The sequence below is a fragment of the Cebus imitator genome, unplaced genomic scaffold (genome assembly GCF_001604975.1).
Source record: "Cebus imitator isolate Cc_AM_T3 unplaced genomic scaffold, Cebus_imitator-1.0 Scaffold58, whole genome shotgun sequence".
In the NCBI taxonomy this organism is placed as follows: Eukaryota; Metazoa; Chordata; class Mammalia; order Primates; family Cebidae; genus Cebus; species Cebus imitator.
The window spans coordinates 1883067-1904647 of NW_016107373.1; the positions used below are offsets into that span (position 1 = coordinate 1883067).

The 21581-nt window shown below is 58.5% G+C and overlaps 1 protein-coding gene across 2 annotated transcripts; it reads right to left on the reverse strand.

Annotated features, from left to right (window-relative positions):
• Nucleotides 1-16: 16 nt before the first annotated feature.
• On the reverse strand, nt 17-21173 carry MAPK8IP1 (mitogen-activated protein kinase 8 interacting protein 1). 2 transcript variants are annotated; one of them, XM_017529365.2, is made up of 12 exons: nt 20734-21173; nt 8138-8243; nt 5906-6208; nt 4312-4393; nt 3190-4002; nt 2940-3015; nt 2238-2410; nt 1840-1949; nt 1568-1684; nt 1361-1431; nt 1156-1254; nt 17-782 (listed from the first exon to the last, which is right to left on the reverse strand). In XM_017529365.2, exons 1-12 carry the CDS (start codon nt 20832-20834, stop codon nt 710-712), a joined length of 2124 nt encoding a protein of 707 aa, XP_017384854.1. In that variant the 5' UTR covers nt 20835-21173; the 3' UTR covers nt 17-709. The 2 variants fall into 2 exon arrangements, with proteins under 2 accessions (XP_017384854.1, XP_017384855.1); XM_017529366.2 differs by lacking the exon at nt 20734-21173 and adding an exon at nt 9369-9821.
• Nucleotides 21174-21581: the final 408 nt, after the last annotated feature.

Consider the following 21581-nt stretch of genomic DNA (forward strand, 5'->3'; position numbering starts at 1 on the left):
GATATAGCCACTGCAGTCCAGACAGGAAATGGCACTTTAATAGTTGGGGCCAGGGTGACAGGACCAAGATGGGGCTGGCCTGGGTCAAGTCAGGAAGCCTCCCTCTCCTGCTGGGACAGGGCCTTGCAGCAGCTCCCCCTCCCCACTGAGTTCCTAGGCCTGCCACAGGCCAGCATGCCGGTGAGGTCAGTGGCAGGAGCCACCCAGAGGCCCCGCAGATGACGGAGCTGAGAACAGGACTTCACCTCCACGTGTTGCCATTTCCTCACTGGAAAGTCCTTGGGAGGCGGCCGGACTCAGCCTGAGCTCAGGACCCTTCGGTGGGGGTTGGGGCACGGGCTTCATCCAGGCAGGAGCCAGAGCGCCTGAGCCCTGGCAGGGGAGGTAAGGCCCAGGATGGGGCAGGGCTGTGTGCTCCTGGAACGGACATCCTTCTCTGCCAGAGGTCTGTCCTCCAGCCCTGCCCCCCCGATCCCCGGACAGCCCACTCTGCCCTCCATAGATGAATCTAATCCCATATATTACAATAAACTGCATTTGCCTCTCCCCATCGCCCCCGCCCCTCCCCCACCCTGGGCCAGCGGTCCCCACATCCTCGTCCCCTGGTGGTGGCAGGTGCCCCTCCTCAAGCAGTGCCACATCCTGTCAGCAGCCAGCTGTCCTGGCACTGGCCTGAGGGCCGGGAGACGCAGAGGGCAGGGCTGTGCAGCTACTCCAGGTAGATATCTTCTGTGGGGCACGTGTACTCCACAAACTGCTTGTAGAACTGCTGGAATGCTCTCCTAGAAGCCAGGGACACACAGGTGGCTCAGACCGCCACTGGCCAGGGAGGAACAGGATCCCCACCCAGGGTTTTCCCATTGGAGCCTGGGGGCCCAAGTGCAGCTCTGGCTCCTCTAGCCAGGGCCACTTGGCTCCGTTCTCTACGGAATTGCCATTGCATTTCCCAGTAAGATGCCAGTTGAAGAAATGACCCAGAAGCTACCAAGCTTAGAAGCTGCTCCTCAGACCTGCCCTGCCACCCTCCCTCCAGGCCACTGCACTGGGAGCTGGCGATGGTTCTCCAGAGCTACGGGGTAAACCGAGGAAGCAGCCCCAGGGCCTGAGATTGGGCATGCTCCGTCGGGCTGTGTGCTCGGCAGGACACACACGTACCCCACGGACTCTGCCAGGGCTTTGGTGGAATCCTCAGACACAAAGACGTGGCAGGCAAACCGGTGGTCGGCAGGGTGCTTGGTGATGAACCCAAAGTACCTGTGGGGACAGGTCTGTGCTGGGATGTGGGGTGGGGCTGGCCCACAGCCACCCGATGGCTGCAGACTGCCCGTGCAGCCTCCACTGCTGTCCTAACCCCACTTACTTGTTGTTCTTTGGATGATATCCGCAGAAAGAGATGTTTTTTAACTGGAAAAAGTGGCTACATTTATTCCCCTACAGGAGGGAGAAAAGAAGCAAGACGGCGGTCACCCGGCCTGCGGTGGGGGTAAGAGGAGATGGCCGCTTCATGGCAAGTCTTGGGGGAGAGCTGGGGGCCATGGAAGGAAGGGGCTGGGTTGGGAGAAGTCACCTTGGCCTCCTGGGAGTCATCGGCCTTGACACCTATCTTCACGCCCCGCACGCTGATCTCCAGGACGCAGCTGGAGGGCGGGTTAAAGTGCACGGTGAGCCGGCGGGTGGTGGCAATCTGTAGGTGACGAATGGAGCCACATCAGCTGCTGTCTGTTCCTCTGCTGATCCCTCTTGTGCCAGGGCCTGAGGCCTTAGGCCTTTACTGCCCCTAGACACCTGTGTCCTTCTGCCCCAGGGACCCATCCAAGGGAAGGGAGAGGGCTGAGGTACCTTTTGCATAGCGGCACAGAGGACGTCATTGCCCTTGTGATAGGGAACCTGGACCGAACCCAGGAATTTCACCCGGAACTGGTCCACCCAGTCGCTGTTTTTGGCCAGGGCTGGAAAGCAAGCATGAAGTGAGGAGGAGCAGAACCAGCAGGAGGGGGCTGAACAGCCAAGCCCAGGAGGGTGGGTGAGGCACGGGGAACAGCAGAGCCACAGAGGCTGCCATAATCCCCAGCTGCCCAGCTTGGCCAGGCCTCACTGCTCGATCGTGAAAAGGACCTGAAATCACCTCCACTCAGCCCCTGGCCTGGCTGGCTGAGATCTGGGGCATACGTTCACCCACAGCGAGTCGGGGCAGGCAGATGTGGGGGCTGGAGCACAGGCCAGGGAGGGAACGCTACCTGCCATGTGCTCGGGCTCCTTGGTGACCTCGATGGCGTAGTAGGCGGGAAAGACACCCCGGGCACCAGTGCGCATGTTGTAGGCCTCGTACCAGTAGTCTTCGGCCTGGAGCTCCACCAGCAGAGGGTCGTCCACTTCTAGCTCAAGTTCGTCTTCGTGTCGAGGCACAAACCTGTCCCCAGCAAGGACATGTGAGAAATTCGGCAGCAGGGCCTTTCCAGACAGGCCTGCTCTGGGGTCTGGGAGCCACAGCGGCGGCATTATTTCAGTAAACATTTGCAAAAGCATCCTGTGTGCCTGTCCCAGTAATCACCCCAGAGGAAAGAACGGTCAAGCAGATATGCATCTGCCATCAAGGAAAGCACAGGCCAAGGGAGGGTGCGGGGAGACCCCACTAAAATGGAGAGGTTGTGGGAAGCGTAGGCTTTCGTCTGGAGAAGGGTCAGATGGGGTAGGGGCAGGCAGCCTCCTGGGCACCCCGGCCAGACTAGGTACGCAGTCCTGGGATCCCTCACTCTAGCCATCTACTTTGTCACCATACTCTGAGTCCCTAGAAAGTAGACACTATCTCCCCAGGGCTGAGTGGATCGGTGCACGCTCGTGGCATGGGTTAGGCTGAGGCCATATAGGGGTGGCAAGTGGAGGGTGCTGTGTGGCCCAAACTGTGGCCTGGCCAGGCCTACGTAGTCCACGGCTCTCACCTGAATATGGCCCGGTGGGTCTGCTCCTGCTCCTCCCCGTTGATGACGCAGGAGAACAGCCCAAAGGACTCAGCACCTGCAGGTGAGGGGGTGTGGCTGGAGGAGGGGGGTCGCAGCTCTGATCCAGTATAGCAGGTAGAAGCCTCAGTCCTAACCAGATGGGGCCTGGGGCCACCTCCCAGAACACTCTGCATTTTGGCTCTGTCCCCCTCCCCAGAGACCCCCCAACTGCTTTCTCCTGCTGACTCACTGGAGGAGCGGGAGCGGCCACTCATGAAGACGTTCAGGAACTTCTTGGAGAAATGGACGTCGGGTTCGTCAGGCGTGGAGTCCTCGGAGAGGCAGGCAGGGGGCTGGGGCCGGGGGGCCTCCTCATATTCCTCTCCGATGGCCGACTCATAGGGCGAGGAGGCGGAGGCACAGTTGTCGTAGACGGTGGCCGAGTCACTCTCATCGCTGTAGTCTCCGAAGCACGGCCGCAGGCTCACCAGCTCCAGCTGCGCGTGCTCATCCACCACCAGCGTGTACTTGACCGAGTCATAGGACAGGGCGCTGGTGTCCGAGCTCAGAGAGGCCCGTGGAGGTGGCGGCGGCTCCCCCAGGCTCCCCCGCCACCCTCCGCCTGGGGGCTCAGCCCGCTCTGGGGATGACAGGCAGTCGAAGCCCTCCTCCTCTTCACTGATGGAGGGGTGCGGCTGCCCTGCTGTGGAGGGGTAGGCGGCAGGGTCTGGATCGGAGCTGACCGACATCCGGCTCTCAGTGGGCGGCAGGAAGGCGGAGGTGGGCTCTGCAGGGTCTGGGGGTCTCTGCACTGGGGTCAGGTAGATCTCCTCAGTGGCCTCTAGTCGCACATCGGCCTGGTAGTGGATTCGGTCTCGATGCGAGTGGCCCCGACCCCCAGGTGGAGCAGCAGGAGGACCACCCGGAGGTGCCATCTGGGTGGCTGTGCTGCGGCGGCAAGGGCTGTCGGTGGAGGTGCCTCGATCCGTGGTGGGAGCGGGGCTGCTCTGGGGGGGCAGCTCATCGCTCAGGCAGATGTGTTCATGTGGTGGTGTCTGCTCCCCTGGAGAGCAAGCAGGTCATGAGGAAGGGGGCCCTCACCCAACTCCCGGCTACCTGCGCCCGCCACTCTCAGCTTGGTGACACAGAAACCAAGACAAAGCCTCCCTGCGCAACAGGCCCTTTGCAGACTCTGGGGCCGGTCAGCTTACTCATGCCACCGCTGATCTAGTGCCCGATGGGCTTGTGCAGGGATGTGGGATGGGCAGTTTGCCTCTTCTCTGCCCATTGGAGACTGCGGGGTTTGTTCTCTGCAGTGGGGACTGAGTCAGGGCAGGCTGAGGTCCAGGTAAGGAAGAGGGCCCTGACTTACCTGTCTTCAGGGGTGAGGATGATCGAGACACCCGATCCTGCCAACTGTGTTTTTTGCCCAGAGAATTATTATTCAATGTGTCCTGTGCGGGGAACAAAAGGCTCTTGTGATGGAAGTGGTCAGCACTGCCCGGCACAGGGAGGCCCCGGCCCTGCCCCCTCAGGCCATCCCTAGGGCGTCTGCTATGCCCACCCCGCCTCTACTGTCAAAGGCCTCACTCCCAACTCTCCTCTGGAGCAGGCAGGAGAGGTGGCAAGTCACAGCCAGGCCTGCTGGCTCCGGATGGCCCTCCGCGTTGCTCAGGGTAGCTGGCCAACCCTCAGGGAGATGTTCTTATCAGCCTTAACAGAGGTGACGACGGCCAGTGTGTGTGGTGGCAAGAGGGGGAGACTGTGGGGAAGAAGAGAAGTGGGAGCTCTTTGGAGACACAGTCAGTCCCCCACTCCCAGACACTGAGGGTTACTTGACAAATGCTCCAATCCAGCACAAGTCAGAGACAGGTAATTCTCTGCTCTGGAGCTTTTGAAGTTATGGCCTAGAAGGGGTGGGGACCTGGAAAAAGCACAAGGAAGGGTCTCCCCAGCAGCTGGCCTAGGGGACCGGGATGAATCATCCCAGTGACAAATCCATAACAGAGTTTTCCTGCACCCCCTGCCACAGTGGCACGTGACTGAGGAGTGACAGAGGCAGTTGTCAGCAGCCCTCCTTCCTGGATCTCCTGGGCTGCCCATTTCACATTCTCAGCCGCAGGACCCCTCCCCACAATGCCCACACAAGGCTTCCTCCACTCCACTGAGGCTCCCTCCCCTGGGAGCGCTCTCGAAAGCCCTGATGTTACTGAACTGGGCTGCCAAAAGCCATTCACAGGATCCTGGGAAAGGGACCAAGACTTTCCCTGCAGCTCCAGCAGCCCCAGCCACCCCACTTCCCAGGAGCAACTTCCGTGCACTGCTCCCAATGGTCCTGGAAGACAAAAGGCCACAGCCAGCTCCCCCAACCCTATTCAAATCTCCTTGGCATCCGGCCACCCTCCCAGGGGCCCTAGGCCCCCAACTCAGCCAAACAGCTCCATCCCCCATTCCTCTCCTCTGCCTTCTGGGAATTCCCAGCTGCCCAGATCTCAAACTGGCTGCAGCTCCTGAGTTCCCTGTCCCCACCTCGCCACAATCTCCCATGGCCTCCCCATTGCTGACCATTTCAGATGCCCTTTCCTCCAGGCCCTGCTCCTGGCCCACTTTCACCAGGAACCCCATACCCTAAAGAAGAAACCTTGTCACAGCCTGAGGTCCCACGCTCCAAACCCAACCCCTCAAAGCTCTGTTCTCTTAATTCCCTACTCCTCTCCTAACTCCAGTCCTTCCCTCCTTCAATCCCTCCTCAAGGTTCCAAGCCCAGCATGAACTTAGCCCTCTTCCTAAGGACGGATCTGCCTGCTCCTCAGAGCCCACCCCCGGGAAGGAGCCACTGCGGCCTCTATGCAGGCGCTGTCCCCAGGCACCGGACCCGCGGGTGCTCCTCCCGCTGCAGTCCCTCCGCGCTCCCCCTCACATCTCCAGCGGCCCAGGGCACCGCCCCCTCCGTTTCGGCGCCTCACCTGAGACCGCGGCACCTGCGGAAAGAGGTTGAGCGTGGTGGGCCGCTTGGGCCGGTACGTGTCTCCGCTGCCTGGGCCCAGGCCCTGGCCCTGGCTGCGGGACGCTGGCTCCTGGCTGGACTCGGCCTTGGGCGGCCCCGCTCCCGGCCTCCGGGCTGCGCGCTCCTCGTCGTCGTCCTCCTCGTCATCCTCGGCCCCGGGAGTGTCCCCTGCCGCGTCGATCAGGTCCATCTGCAGCATCTCGGCCTGCAGCCGGCTCCCCGCACTGCCACCGCCCGCAGACAGCAGCCCGGCGCGCGGGGGCTGCGCGGCGCACGGAGGGGCGTCAGGGGGCGGGGCCTGGGCGGGGCCGAGGCCGCTTGCACCGCCCCCCGCCCAGGCGAGTCCATTCCCCCGCGCGAAGGGGGAACGAAGGCCGCTGAGCGGAACGGGGGCCGCCAGAGACAGGGGTGCTCCCGCCCGCCCCCAACGAGGAAGCTCGAAGCCACCGTCTCCCCACTCCAGCCATGCCTCTGACGGCCTGCACCCCCACTACTGTCCCCACTCCGACTCCTTGCACCCTCCCGTTCCCTTGGCAACGGCCGGTGACCTCACCGGGGTTGTAAGCCGAGCCCAGAGTGAAGTCACCGCTGTTGCTATGGGGACTCAGTGGTCGCCAAGGAGTTCCAGGCCCCCCAAGGGATGGGGGCGGGAGAAATAGTATTTGAAGGGGCGGTGAGGAAAACTGGTTAAACTGAGGCTCAGCCAGGCAAGGAACGGCGGAGACCTGAGAGGGCGGGGAAGAGGACGCCGAGAGGAAGGGGCGAGCAGGGCCCCGGAACCAAGGTGGTGGCAGCCCCACCCACAGCCCGCCGGCCTAGGCCCCTCCAGCCCGAGATCGGCCCTCCACGAGCCTGCCTTGAGGGTGCAAAGCCCCATCCTAGCTCCAGTTCTGCCGCCAGCTCCCTGGCACCTTGGACAGATCCCCTGGCCCTTCAGACCACCTCATCAGTTGAGTGGAGACAACGCTACTGCCTCCCAGCCTCCAAGACAGCGGAGGACTCACTGGAACGCGTGTGAAGCCCGCTGGAGCTGGTCTGCGGCTCCTCAGGGGCACACCTCTGGCCTAGTAGTGCCTGGGGGCCCTGCCTAGATAGGGGGCCGCCCTCTCCAAGGCTCTGCTAGTGCAGCTGGGGGAGAGGGCAGGGTGAGAGTCCAGAACAGCCTAACCTTTGAGAAGCTAAGTCAGGGCCCTGAGACCATTCCCCAAATCTAGAAGCCTCTGCCTCTTCCTCACCTGGCCGGAGGGTGGAAGGTTGGGGTACTGGGGACTGGGGGTTATCCTCACTCCTTGGTTTCCTATTGCCTGGCAGAGCTTACTGAGTCTCTGGGGATAGCAGGAGGTCAACACAGAGAGAGGCACCCCCTCCCCAAGGCACACCACATGCTCCTATGGTAACCACTCTCCCGGCATCATATCTAGCTACCTGCCCTCTTGGGGGCTGAGAGGAGCTCTGGGCTCTAAAACCTAGCCCTGTGTTCTGTCTTCCATTTCCTGGCTAGCCACCCCTTCTTCCTGCTCTAAAAAGACATAGTGGGGATCCCTATCTGACCCCAGCTCCCCAGGTGCCAGAAACCTCCTGGCAGCATTCAGATCTTTAGGGACAGGAGAGAGCCATCTTCCCTATGACAAAGCCAAGGGGCCCAACCAGCAGCTGGGTAAACCCCTCAGTGGGGGCCTTTAGGACTCAGGGGCCAAGGAGGGTCTGAGAGGTGGTGGGGTGCCATCTGTCTGGTGTAATAGCAGCCAGCAGCCACGGGAGTTATTCCAGGGGTACCTTGGCTGTTTCTTTCTGCCCCAAAGCACTGCAGATTCCACCAGACTCCACCCTGTCTGCCTCAGGCCCTCTGTCAGGGCTGCTCCCAAAAGGATTTAGGGTAGCCCTGAGTCTCCCTTAAGTCTGGCCCTAATTGTTACTGCCCTAGGTCTCAAGAGCTCCTGGCTTCTCTCGTCAGTTGAAGGAGCTACTTCCTGCTTTAGTCCCTGGCAGCAGTAATAATAATAATATAAATAAAATTCTCATTGTACACCCGAGACACGCCAAGCAGTATACCTATGTTTCTTGCACATCATTTCATGAGGGTGCCAGCATAGACCTGAGACCCCCTTTGTAGATATGGGGATGCCCTTACCCCCGTCCCTAGCCATCCTGCCACCCTATTCAGGAGCTCCTCTTGGGAGCCCACCCTTACCCGTAAGGACAGGGTGTCTTTGCACTGCAAGCTGATGCCACACTCATCAGTGATCTCTGAGAGGTCTTCATCTTCAAACTCCTCCAGGCTGATGTCATGGGTGAGCCTGGTGGGGACAGGAAGCCAAAGTTACAACTCAGGGGCACTGCAATGCCTGCTCACATCTCCTGTTACCTCTTCCAGGAGGCAGCCTCTGGCAGGCCAAGCACAGCCCCCAAAGGACAGGATTTGGGGTCCATCTGCACCAATGCAGTGGGTAGCCAATAGGCAGGGAAAGAGCGTGGGGCTCATGCCAAAAGGCAGTCCTCCTACGGTCGCAGTGGACAAGGAGGCTCCAGGTTACTCCATCTCCTCCTTGGGAGTTGTCATTCTGTTGCCAACCAGCAGGCAGTGCTTAGAAGGCCCAACTGGTCAGAGCCTCCTCCCAGGGTCAAAGCAGGTGCCAAGTTCACCATGGAGAATGCAGAGTTGAGAAGAGCCTCTAAGCAAGCCTGGAGTAGGGGAGCTCCTGGTGCAATCCCTACAGTAGCGAGACCTGAGGTGCCGGCCGCAGCCTCAAAGGAGTGCCCCACGCCCCATTCCAGGAAGACCCATGCCCCTTGAGCCTAGGGAACAAGCAAAGGAAAATCTGGTGTCACTGTGGGTAGTTTCAGCCTGTTCCAGGAAGAACTACAGCCTCACACTGTGCACTTGGTCTCATCTCTTCAACCACAAAATCTTCTCCTTATCCAACGTAAGGCCCCTGAACAGGAGGCTGCACAGATAGGGTCAGGAAAAGCCCCAGATGGGACCAGAGGTGGTTGTAAGCTCAAGAGACAGCTCAGAGCACCAGGGCACCAGAACACTAACCAGCTCCACCATAACCCTCTCCCCAGGCCAGCCCTGAGTCCCCACCGCAGAATGCAGGGCTGGAGCAGCCACTGCGAGGCAGTCTGTCTCTTGCTCACCCCTAGTCCTGGGTACTCTGCCTGGCTTGCTGGGGGTGGAACATTTGGGAAGTTGGGGAGAACGTATGAGCCTCTCCCCAGATAAGACCAAGAAATTGAGGCACAGAGCAAGGGAAACCCACTAGTCCAAGGTCACCCAGGAGAGGTAGTAGCTTAGCCCCCAGGTGAACCTAGGAGGCCCAGACTCCCTGCCGCTCACCTCCATCAGACCAAACAGAGACCCTGAGCTCGATGGAGCTCACCCCAACTCGGTCCCCACCCCCACCAGCCCCGGCAGCCCCTACCAGCGCTCCCACTGATCCTCCAACCAGCTGTCATTGTCTGGGCTCGAATCCATCTTCAGCACCAGCTGCATGGAGAGCCCTGCCCGGCTGGGGGGCTGCGGGGCCCCAGGGCTGCCCTCTCATGCCCGGAAGGGTTGGGGGGCCAGGGCTCAAGGCAGGGCTGGGGCCTCTGGCCTCCACCGCCTGGGCCTGTCTTTCAGTGTCCTGCCCGCTGCAGAAGCCAGGGGAGCTCATTAAAAATAGATAGGCCGGGAGAGGAGGCTGCAGCTGCCGACCGGGTCCCAGCCCCAGCTCTTCCCAGTGCAGCCCTCAGCTGCAGGCAGCTTCCTCGTTGCGCTGCTGCTGCTGTGACCGCCTCCCTCTCGGGATCAGGTTACTGCAATCAATGCCACCAGCTCCACCTGCCCTTCTAATGCCCTGTCGGGGACTGAGGTGGCCCCCCTCCTTGGCCCAGGCTTGTAAGTAGATGGCAGAAATCTAGGATGCTTCCCCCCAAAAGCCAGCCTTTGATTGGCTTTAAAGGGCCAGTGCCCCAGTCAGGGTGCCAGGTGGGAGATGAGGGGGGCTTCCAAAACACACCAAGAACGAACACTTCTGTTCGTACCACCATAGGCTTGGCCCTCCAACCTCATCAGGGAGGCTTCTGCGGGCCCAGGCTGCATCCAGACTGGGTTTGATCTGGGCTGTCTCCTTCTGCAGCCAGGGCTCAAGCCTTCAGGACCCAGGAGGGCAGGGCCTATTGATGTGGGAGGCGCCAGAGCCACAGCTAAGGCCAGGCTGGTGTTTTGTCCTCTGAGCAGAGCTGGAAGGGCTGCTGGTTGGTCATGAGCTTCCTGTCCCTTTAGAGTAACATAAACAGAACCTGGAGGCCCTGGAGGGTGCTGCACAGAGGGGTGGGGAATGGGGGCCGGATGGACAAGGTGCCTGTTAGGGTCGCTTCTGACCTGCAGCCCAAGGGTGGTAGTTTCCTGGGCCATGGGGAGGGTGTGGCCAGCCAGCCGAGGTGGAAGTGGAGAGGAGGGCCTGGCCCAGAAGCCAGACCAGCCCTCCTCAGTCCGGCCAGGGTCGGGCAGCATCTCTGGCTCAGGGACAAGAACCCAGTGGCCGGCACCAAGTAAGTGTTCAATTCACACTGGCTGCCTGGATGGTCACTGAGAAGGCCAGTAGTGCAAAGGGGAGCCCCTGGGACTCACATGGCATGGGAGAGCTGCAGGACCACTGACCCAGAGGTGCCCTCAAATGCCCCCTGCTCTGCCAGTGGCCTCTGCACACATCTTTTTTTTTTTTTTTTGAGATGGAGTTTTGTTCTTTTGCCCAGGGTGGAGTGCAATGGCACGATCTTGGCTCACCACAACCTCTGCCACCCAGGTTCAAGCCATTCTCCTGCCTCAGCCTCTTGAGTAGCTGGGATTACAGGCATGCGCCACCATGCCAGGCTAATTTTTGTATTTTTAGTAGAGATGGAGTTTCACCATGTTGGCCAGGCTAGTCTTGAACTCCTGACCTCAGGTGATCTGCCCTCCTTGGCCTCCCAAAGTGCTGGGATTACAGGTGTGAGCCACCTGGCCCGCCCCCCCCGCACACACCTGTGTCTCCTCACACATGGCTCCTCTTCCTCACTGCCCAGCCCTAGGCCAGCTCCTGCCTCTGCCTTCCCAGATGTCCCCACTGGCCTGTCTGCCTTAGTCTCCCCATGCCTGCATCATCCCACTCCACCTGCTACTATCAGGCAAAGCTGCTAGAAACACCATCATCCCTCCCGCCCCACTTGGAACCCTCAAGGCTCTCCACTAGCAGCAGGCTCCTGTGCCCGCATGCAAGGCCTCCAGCTCCATGTGGAGTCCGCGTGGGCACTGTGTCTCCCCAGTGCCAGACTCACCGCTCAGATGGAGCACACAGCAGACTCTCAAACCATGCTTGCTGGAAGAGTGCTCCGCTAAGCCCATTCCTCCAGGAAGCCCTCCCAGCCCTTGCATGCGGCTGGTGTCACCATCTGCCCGGATGTACAGTAGTGTGGGCAGCAGACAGGGCCAGTCCTCCCTCGGAAACACCCACTTCCCCAATCCTGGCTGCTCCAAAGGTGGATGGAGCCTGTGCCTAGCATCCTGACTGATGACCCTAACCTGTACCCAGTAGGTGATCAAGACAGTCCCCTTCCTCCCCTTGTCCTGGAGGGCAGAGCTGGCGAGTTCATCCTGCACGCACTGGGTCCTCAGCACGAGTCTGCTAGATGTCTGTCAAAAGACAGCCTCCGCCTCCACCTGCCCCTCTCAAACTGCGGGCTGGAGCAGGGCCTGCAGGGTCTGGCCTGGACCTGGGTTAGAGGCTTCGCAGTTCTTCTCCACACCCTCAACATCACCTGATATTCCCACTTCCTTGGACAATAGGTCTGGGTGGGGCAAGGACAGCAGCATCTTCCTGTACAGCCAAGGGCGCTGGGATTTCACTGGGCAATGCTGGAAAGAATTCTGGGCTGGGGGTCGGAGAGCCTACGCCTGATCCTTGGCTCTCTGGGGCGGGTGAAGGGGAATGCCTTGTCTAACTTTTTGGGTGCCTCTCATAAGTCAGGCAGGATGGAAGAATGATCACCGTATCAGGCTGGGAAGCAGGAGGCCTGCGATAAATCCTGACTCTTTCACATTGAAGCAGCCCCATCGTGGCCCAGTCTTTAGGCCATGCATCTCTCTTAATCCTTATTGCAACCACCTCGGGAGAGGGTTTGTTCCATTTTTCCCATTTTACAGATGAGGAACACTAAGGCTTAGACATAAGGTGCCTTATGCCTCAGTTTCCCATATACAGAATGAAGCCACTAATCCCTGCCCACCCACCTCAGACAGCTGGTGAGGATTAGCAGAATGGAGTTTGTGTGAGTAGGAGGTCACTACCAAGGATCAAGGGGGACTGACTGGTCAAAGAGTCCCCTTTGCAAGTCACCCCCCATCCAAGACCCTGCCCCTTCCTCCCTTCCAGGCACCAGGTATTTTGGCCTCCCAGCCAAAACCCTTGGGGGGGGGTCCCTTTATGGAGAGAAGGCTAAACAGATGCTTGGTCTCTGCAGGCTTATGGAAAGCCAGTGTGGGGAAGGAAGGAGGTAAAGAAAGAGGAAGGAAAGGCTGGAAGGCAGGCGGGAAGGGAGGAAGGGAAAGAGGGCGGTTCCCTCCTGTCCCTCCTGACCCACCATATTCATGGCAGCCTTAGCACCAGAAGGCCCCAGACCGAATCCTACAGCCCTCCGCAGGCCGGCCTCCCTCGCCTCCGGGCCTGGAGGTTTCAGCAGCCTCCTGGAGAAGCAGCCCTGCCCACCCATCAGACCTCATTCATCCTGGGTGCTGGGATCCCCGAGACCTCATTCATATTAGCATTTGGTGGCTCTGAGCTGTAAGTTTGGTCTCTTGAGACTGCCCTGATCTTTCTTTTTTCTTTTTTTTTTTTTTTTTGAGACAGAGTCTCACTCTTGCCAGGCTGGAGTGCAGTGGCGCAATCTCGGCTCACTGCAACGTCCAGCTCCCTGGTTTAAGGGATTCTCCTGCCTCAGCCTCCTGAGTAGCTGGGACTATAGGCGCACACCACCAAGCCCAGCTAATTTTTGTATTTTTAGTAGAGACAGGGTTTCACCATGTTGTCCAAAATGGTCTGGATCTCTTGACCTCGTGATTCGCCCACCTTGGCCTCCCAAAGTGCTGGGATTACAGACGTGAGCCACCGCGCCCGGCCAACTGCCCTGACCTTTCTACGTGGGGCCCCTGTTCCTGCATTACCTGATCCCTCCTACCCTGCAGCCTCAGTCCTTTTTTTCGGCCCCAACGGCTCCTCCCTGTTCTGGCCATGCCAGCCCCTGCTCCCACCCAAGCCTGAGCTGCGCTTTCCTAAATGGCCCTGAACAAAATGCCTTTTGTGTTATGATGTTGATTTCAGGACCTTTTCCCCTGTCTTGCCGGGTCGAATTTCCACTGACCCGCAGTCCTGCCCTTTCTAATGGACTGTTTCAGCTCAGTAGTAGGCTGAGTTAGAAGCGTTTGCAAAGGAAGGGTTAAGTGGTAAAGTGCTGAGGCTTTAGCTGAGCAAGGCCGAATCGGAGCCAGGCATTGGCTGTTCGGATGCCATTCTTGGGCTTTTGCATTCCTGGCTGTGCTGTGGTGAGGTAAGGATGCCAGCTGATTGACCTTGGGTCCTGGCCATGATGCCCCTCTGGTGACAGAAGGCACGAGCGGTCCAGGGGTCCAGCCTGCCTTTCTGCAGCCCTCTAAGTGCTGAGAATGAAGCGAGCTCCCTGCGGGTTCTGAGAACACCTGTTGATTGGCTGCTCAACCCTAAGTGGGTTCCCCATTGTCCTCTGGTTTCCCTACCAGCCCCTGTCCACCAGCAATGACAGTAAAGCTGAGTTCTGAAATACAAATCTGGTCTGGTCACTCTTGCCCAGCTCAGAGCCCTTTCATAGCTACCCCTGGCCCTTAGGGGAAGGGGCCCAAATTCTCATGCGTGGCCTGAAGGCTCTGTAAAGCCTCCTTTCCCTCCAGCCAGTACCATTTCCCCTAGTTCCCCCACCTCTCCCTTTATCTCCTCCCCCAAAGCGCAGCTCACCAAGCAGTAGCACGGTCTCCTCCGCAAGCCTGCTCTGACCTCTGGGACCAAGTCAGACTGCCCTGCCACGGGCTCTCGGAGTCCCTCCTGGCAGAGGTTCCCTATCACTGTAATTTTACCTTTGGGTGATGCGGCCCGTGGTGGTCTCCCCTTGGAGTCAGTGAATCCATATGGGTGGGATCACATCTGTTTTGATCAACATGTGTGGTGCCTAACAGGCACTTAACAAATGCTGAATGAATTAACCACAGGTGTCCTGGGGCTCACTGGATTTCTGCCTTGGAAATCTCTAAGTCAGTCCACTTTTCAAATCAATGTCTTGTGTCCCCATCTACACTGGAGTCTAGGCTAGGATGTCAGGTCCTCCGGGAAGACGGCGCTGGCTGAAATGGTGGGGTGGGTAGGAGCCAGGCCTGGCATCCCTCCCAGGCCCTTTCTCTATCCCCACCACCCGGCTCTGGGTGAACACAGGGATGGGCTGGGTTTGTTTTTTGGGTCGGAATTCCCTTCCTGACCACCTCCACAGAGGGCCATTTCCAACGAAAACCGAATCCAACCAAAGAAATGAGCCCCAAGGGACAACCCCACTTGGGGTCATAACGTGTTTGATCTGTGTAAACATCTCTGTGCCAATATGTTGCAAGAACTCTGGAATCCAGTGATTTAACTTTTGGGAAAAAACCTCGAGGAAACAATCCCACATCGTTTGGAGAAGCAGAGTGATCCACAGAATGCTCGCTCCTCATCACAGCACACAGCAGAAAGCACCTCCGTGGTCCAGCACCAGGCGGCTGTTTCCACCGTGGCCATCCGGAGGATGGAATGCAATGCAGTCTTTCGGAATCAACATGATAAAGTCTGTGTATTAAGGTGAAAAATGGCAACTCATAAAATGAGCAAAAAGAATATACGATCCAATGGGCTCCCCAGGATGAATCGCACACAGGAAGAAACACTCACGTGGACACAGAGTTGTGAGATGGGGTAAAATCTGGGGCGCTCTTTTCTCCTTTCCTCTCCTTCACAGACTTTCATCCTGGGTCATGCCAACCTAGCGGGGGCTCCCTGTCTGCTGCCGGGCTGCCTGCCCTCCCCAGAGCTGCATTTCTTGAGGGCGGGGCCCTCATACTCACCTGGGCACTGACTCCCTGCCTTTGCTCCAATCTATGCACAAAGCCCAAGACCCTGCACCCTGTAGGTGCTAAATCTGTGCCTATTTAAGGAAGCACTGCAAGCACCATGACAGCAGGAGCCACCAGCCCTCCCCTGGCATCTCCAGTGGCGGAACAAGGCAAAGCACCAGAGACGCCCCTGCTATTTTGGAATGAATACAAGAGTGGGGCCAGGGAACAAAGATGGTATCGTAGAATGGTGAAGAACTACGTGTGGATGGTGGCAGTGACCCAATTTGTGGGAACCATGGGGGCCCCAAGCTAGAAGTCGGTTGCGGTCCATTTCCAGCAATCCAGAGATGAGCCTGAAGGCTCTGCCTCAGGGAGCTGGGGTTGAAATTCTGCCCTGGCTGCTGCCAGGCTGTGTGAGGCAAACCAACACTCTCTGCCACCACATCCAAGGTTCATCAGGAGCCAGGCCAGGGTGGCCCTGGGCGTGAGGCAGCTCTGGCAGCACCTCCCCACCTCCACCGAAACATGGCTGGCTGAACAGGCCACCAGCTGGCCATCTCCCTGCCCTCTGCCCAGCCTCCTTGGGCAGTGACATTCTCACTGAGGCTTCAGTAGCCTTTCCTCCAACTCAGACTCCCAGGGTCTTTGGCCCCAGCCCTATCCTCTCCCCTCAGCTCCAGACCCAAAACCAACTGACTGCCTGAATCCTCCAGTTGGGTCCCGCAATGACTCCCAATCTCAAAATCAGCAGGTCCCCCCATGATTTTCGCACCCTGCCCACCACCCCTCTGGTCTCCCACTGGACACACCACCCCCAAGGAGCCCCAGAATCATCCTAGACTCCTGCCTCTCCACGCCTTATTCCGTATCCCTAACCAAGCGGGCTAATCTGCCCCCTAACTCTTCCTCACACCCTGAACCCGTCCCTCCTTCTCACCGGCAGGATGGCTAGTCCCCGGCCGCTCTCCACCCAGCAGCCAGGTGATCCTCCTATAGCAAGCTTGTCCAACCCACGGCCCATGGGTGCACGAGGCCCAGGATGGCTTTGAATGCAGCCCGATACAAATCATAAACTTTCTTAAAACACACTTTTGCAATTTTTTTTTTGAGATGGAGTCTCACTCTGTCACCCAGGCTGGAGTGCAGTGGCACCATCTCAGCTCACTGCAACCTCTGCCTCCCGGGTTCAAGCAATTCTCTGCCTCTGCCTCCTGAGTTCAAGCAATTCTCTGCTTCAGCCTCCTGAGTAGCTGGGATTATAGGCGCCCACCACCACACCTGGCTAATTTTTATATTTTTGGTAGAGACAGGGTTTCACCATCTTGACCAGGCTGGTCTTGAACTCCTGACCTTGTGATCCACGTGCATCAGCCTCCCAAAGTGTTGGGATTAAAGGTGGGAGCCACTGCGCCTGGCTCGATTTTTTTTTTAGCTCATCAGTGTTAGCGTATTTTGTGTGTGGCCCAAGACAATTCTTCTTCTTCCAATGTGGCCCAGGGGAGCCAAAAGATTGGACACCCTCTCCTTCCTAGAGGATCCGTCCGACCCTGTCGTTCCCTGCCTAACTCCCTACTGGCTCCTCTGGCTGTGGGTGAAGAGGTCGGCATCCTCACACGGCCTACAAGTTCCTGCACATCCTGCTTTCCACCCTCCAGCCAGACTGGGCACCAGGCACCCTGCTCACTGGCTCTGGTCTCCATCCTTCGCTCCAGCGGCACCCTTGGGTGATACTTATGCATCCACCAAGCCTAAGCTGAAATGTCCCTGCCTCTGGGGGTCCTGACCTGACTGCTGAGCCTGGGTCCTTTGACCTGAGCCATCATCACACCCAACAGCCCATCTGTAAGGCTGTCTGTCTGCCTCCCTCCCTCTACAACCCCACGGCATGGTGGCCAGGCCTATGTCTGGGACTTTGCAGTGTTTCCCTGGTGACCTAGGCAAACTGCAAACATTTGTTGAGTGAATGAAGGAATAAGCCTCTCAGTGGCCTCATCTCTCATCCCTGAGGCAGGGTGGTGGGGCAGACGGAAACCATCCATGCAGCCACGGGCCTGGCTCTGTCCCAGCTCTGCCACTAACTTGCTGTGTGCTCTTGAAGGAGACCGTTGCCCTGTCTTTCCTCATAAGGGGAGGGGTTACCCCATAGGGGGCGGGGTTTCCTCATAGGGGAGGGGTTTCCTCATAAGGGGATGGGGCTGGTTGGATGAGCTGGTCTCTAAGGTCTCTCTGATCCACAATTCCCCTTCTAGGCACCCCAGATAGGCGGCTCCCTCCCTTCCTTCCCATGAAGCCCCGTTTGTCTCTGCTGTTCCTCCAACGTGAACTGTCCCTCTGTCCCTCCCTTTTGTCCCACCTACCCAGTGCCAATGTCTCCACTGTATAAATTTAGAAATTCTCTTTTCTAGAGTTTTCTTTATAATCACTTTAATTTTGAATTTCCTTTTATTATTTTTAAGGTACAGAAGTAACTGATAACCATTATAAAATAAGAAGTGAAATACAGGTGAGCAGCCCTAATCTGAAAACCTTGCTCCAAAATCCTAAATGTTCGAGCAGCAACGTAACAGCACAGGTGGAAAATGCCACACCTGACCCCACGTGACAGGCTGCAGTCAAGACTTTGTTTCATGTACAAAATGATTTAAACTATTGTATAAAATTACCTTTAGGCCACGTGTATAAGGCATACAAGAAAAAATCAATTTTATGCTTAGACTTGGGTTTCACCCCCAAGCTATCTCATTATGCATATGCAAATATTCCAAAATCCAAGAGAATTAGAAATCTGAAACACTTCTGGTCCTAAGCATGTCAGATAAGGCATACTCAACCTGTAACATAAAAGTATGTAAAATAAGAAGTGAAAATCCCTCGCCCCATATCATACCCAGAGGTTACTAACCACTATAACCAGCTGGAGCAGTTCTATGATCAGAACAAAAATCAACATGTATTTATTTTGACCAACTACCAACAAACTAATGCTCCCCTACCCCTTCAGGTCCACATGCTCACCCCTCCACACCGGCTCCAATGCTCCAGGGCTCTTCCTTTTTGGGGTGGCTCTGACATCAGACTGCCTGCCACTTACCAGCTCTGCCACTTACCTAACCTCCCTCTGCCTCAGTTTCTTCATGCGAGCGTGGATAATAACGACGCTCTGTTGATATAGTTATTGTGAGGAGTAAATACTCTTGCACACAGGACACTCTTAGAATGGTGCCTGGGCAAACCAAGTGCCTTCCAAATGTCAGTGCTTACCACCGTTGAGTACCTATCCTGTGCTGAGCAATGGGGATACCAAAGTTTGGGTACAGACCCCCTGTGTCTTCTGGGAGCTGACAGTGGCACTGCGGGTCAAGGTGTGCACACACACACACACACACACACACAGACACACAGACACATAGCCCTGCCTACATGTGGCTCTCCACAGCCCTTGGAACACTCAACATGTGTTACTCATCTGATTCCTAGGACCATCCTGAGCAGGGGCCAGCGCTGGCATCTTGGGGGCTCAGAGAGCTTAAGTGCCCAGTGTAAAGGCACACAGCTAAGAAGGCCCAGCCAGGATTCAAGCCCAGGCCAGTTGGGTCCATGACACCACCAAAGAGCCACAGGAAAGCACTACCCACCCACCCAGGGTTAAGTGGAGCTGGGCCAAGCACAGTGAGAGGCAGGCCAGGAGAAAGGGCAGCGGGGGCTGCAGGAACAGCAGGGCAGGCCAGCAGGGCCTGAGACACTGACCCGTATTATTCTCACACGCTGGCCTTGTCTCTGCAGCCAGGCCGCGATGTCCTGGAGGGCCGACCCACGCCTCAACCTCCTGGCCTACTGCCACCCTTGTCCCATGTGGTGAGAGCTGGCCACACTCTCACTGGCTGGTGTCTGTTTCCTCAGCTCCTCTCACTAAAGCATTCATGACACCTGGGGAAGCAGGTCAGGGAGGAAAAGCTGCCCTCTAGGCCAGAGGCAGGGCGGGGTGGCAGAGTGGACTGAACATACACAGACCTGGGTCTCACTGTGGCCTCAGCCTCTTACTATATTGGAGTCCCTAGACAAGCCACTCTGCCTTTGTTAATCTCAATCACCTCGTCTATAAGATGGGCGGACCATTACCTTCTCTCGGGGTGGTTATGAGGGTCAAGAGAGTGGCCTTGGGAAGACACTCTGGACAGCAGTCTGCTAATGTCAGGGCTGGTACTTGTTGAACACTGACCTGCTGTGCTTTTTCTCCTTTCCCGACAGGAATCAATATTAACTGGCCCACTTAACAGATGGCACCCAGAGAGGACAAAAACCTGCCGGGGTCATGCAGTTGGATAGTGGAGCTAGGATTTGAACCCAGGTCCTTGTAAGCCCTATGTGCTTCCACTGCAGAGAGGCCTCCAGGTGGGGAGGCAGTGTTTGCATGGAGGCCTCGTGCGCCATGCCAGGTGGAGTCTCAGACCTGGGCCTGTGAGTCGAAGGCATTATCAGAGAGCTGCAGCCCTGGAGCCTTCAGGCCTGGCCTCCTCCATCTGGCCCCCTCTGGTCCTCCCGGCTCAGCTCAGGTCCCTGGGGGAGGTTTCTGGGTTTGATGATGCCATTAGAGATCCCCAGGGGTCTCTGCCCACCTGAGGACCTGGGAGCCAGTGAGCCCTTGCTCCCAGGATGGGCTGGCACCACAGCCCAGCTGGAGCCTGGCTGGGGTGGGACCCCAGGAGAGGGGAAGGCGTCAGCTCTTGAGATGGGGAAACAATGGGGTATGTCTAAGCCTCCCTGTCTAGGCCGGGAGCAGTGACAACTGCCTCTTCCTCCCCACCAACTAGGGGTCAGAATTATGGGGGAGGTATATCTATTCCTCCTCTACACACTCACCCTTCACTTCTCTGAAATGCATCAGACCTAACATCAGACTGGTGGGGGGCGGTGGGAGGGGTGGAATGGGAGCTTAGGTCAGGGTTCTGGGTATTTACTCCAGCGGGGACCCCTGACACCCCTGCTGGCCCTGGCTACTCCCTGGCCAACTTCCCTTCCCACAGCCGGGCCTAGGATTCCCCAGGTTGAAGCTGAGCCTTCAGCGCCTGCCCTGAGAGACACACCTGCCCAGGTCGGTGCTGCCCAATCCAGAGAGGGGCCTGGCCATGGCGGACATGACAGGTAGGCCCATCTGGGCAGGCAGGAGTCGGGAGGGGCCCAAGACGCCCTCCTCCCAGCACCAACAACATCGTTACCCCCAGGAAACTGCGACCCGCGTCCCCCGCCCCCAGGCTGTTCCCAGCCCTATTCAGAAATCTTCAGACTGGGCAAAGGCTAAGATGCAGCCCGCCTGCCCGCTCGGGGATCACAACCCCGATCCCAGACCCTGCCGCAGCCCAGCCTGGAGGTGGGGGAGAAGGCAGCCTCCGAGCCCCCTTCTCCAATTCCAGCGCAGACCTCCCGGCCTAGGACCAGGAATGGCGGAGGGAGCGGCCCCGTGAACATGTAGCGACTACCAGTCCGGGCATGAGGCCGGCGGGGCTTCTGGGGGGACTCTGTCCCGGGAAGAGACCCCATCCCCACGCCGTCCTCTCGTTCCCGGGTTCCCGAGGTTCTGGGATAGGGGGCGGGTAGGGACAGCCCAGGCGGATCAGTCCCGCTGAAGGGCGAGGCGCGCGGCGGCCGGGGACTCTCACCTGAAATTGGGAGGCGACGCGATGTGCAGCCCCAGGAACGGGGAGGCTGCGGGCGGGGACGCAGCCCCCCCGCCCAGGCCGCCGCTTTCTCGCTCCGCCATTCTCGGGCACAGCCCTGGCCATCCGGGCGGAGCGCAGCGCGGAGGAGGCGACGGCGGCGACGGAGGCGGAGGCGCGGCGAGGGGGCAGCAGCCGCCGCCGCCGCGGGGCTCGGGCTGGGCGGGCTGGGCGGGCGCACCTGCGTCTGGCAGGGCGCGGCTCCGCGCCGCGCACGGCTCGCGGGACTGGCTAGAGCGCCCGGCGCGCGCCCCTGGGCCCCGGCCGGGGTCTCGAGCGCCCCGCCCTTGCCCCGCCCCCGTCCCACCAGCCCCGCCCCCCGAGATGGCGCTCTCCGCGGTGCTGAAGCCACGGACCGGCGGCCCTGGGCTTGGCTCAGCCCCGCCCTAAATCTGACACCGACTCTCCTCTACCCCTCAAGGTCCCCAGTGGCCGGTGTGGGCTTTGTCCCTCCGGGTGAGCTTAGCGCTCGGGTATCAGATAACTAATGGCAGGACCCTGGACCCCAAGGTCCAGGTTTGGCCCCCGCAGCAGAGATCAAGAAGGCAGACGGAAAAGGAGGGCCGTGGAGGAAGGCAGAGAAAGGAGAGGGTATCAGTGGATTCTTAGAGTGTACAGGTTTGGAGTCAGGTGGTGTGAATGCACTGGCTCCACAAGTGACTGGGCATTGGGGTCTTGCATTAGTGACTAAAGAGGACTAAGGTGTGGTCTTACCTGTGAAATGGGACAATAACGGCCCCTCTCATGGTTGTGAGGATGTAACGTAACACAAATGTGTTGCTACTGAGACC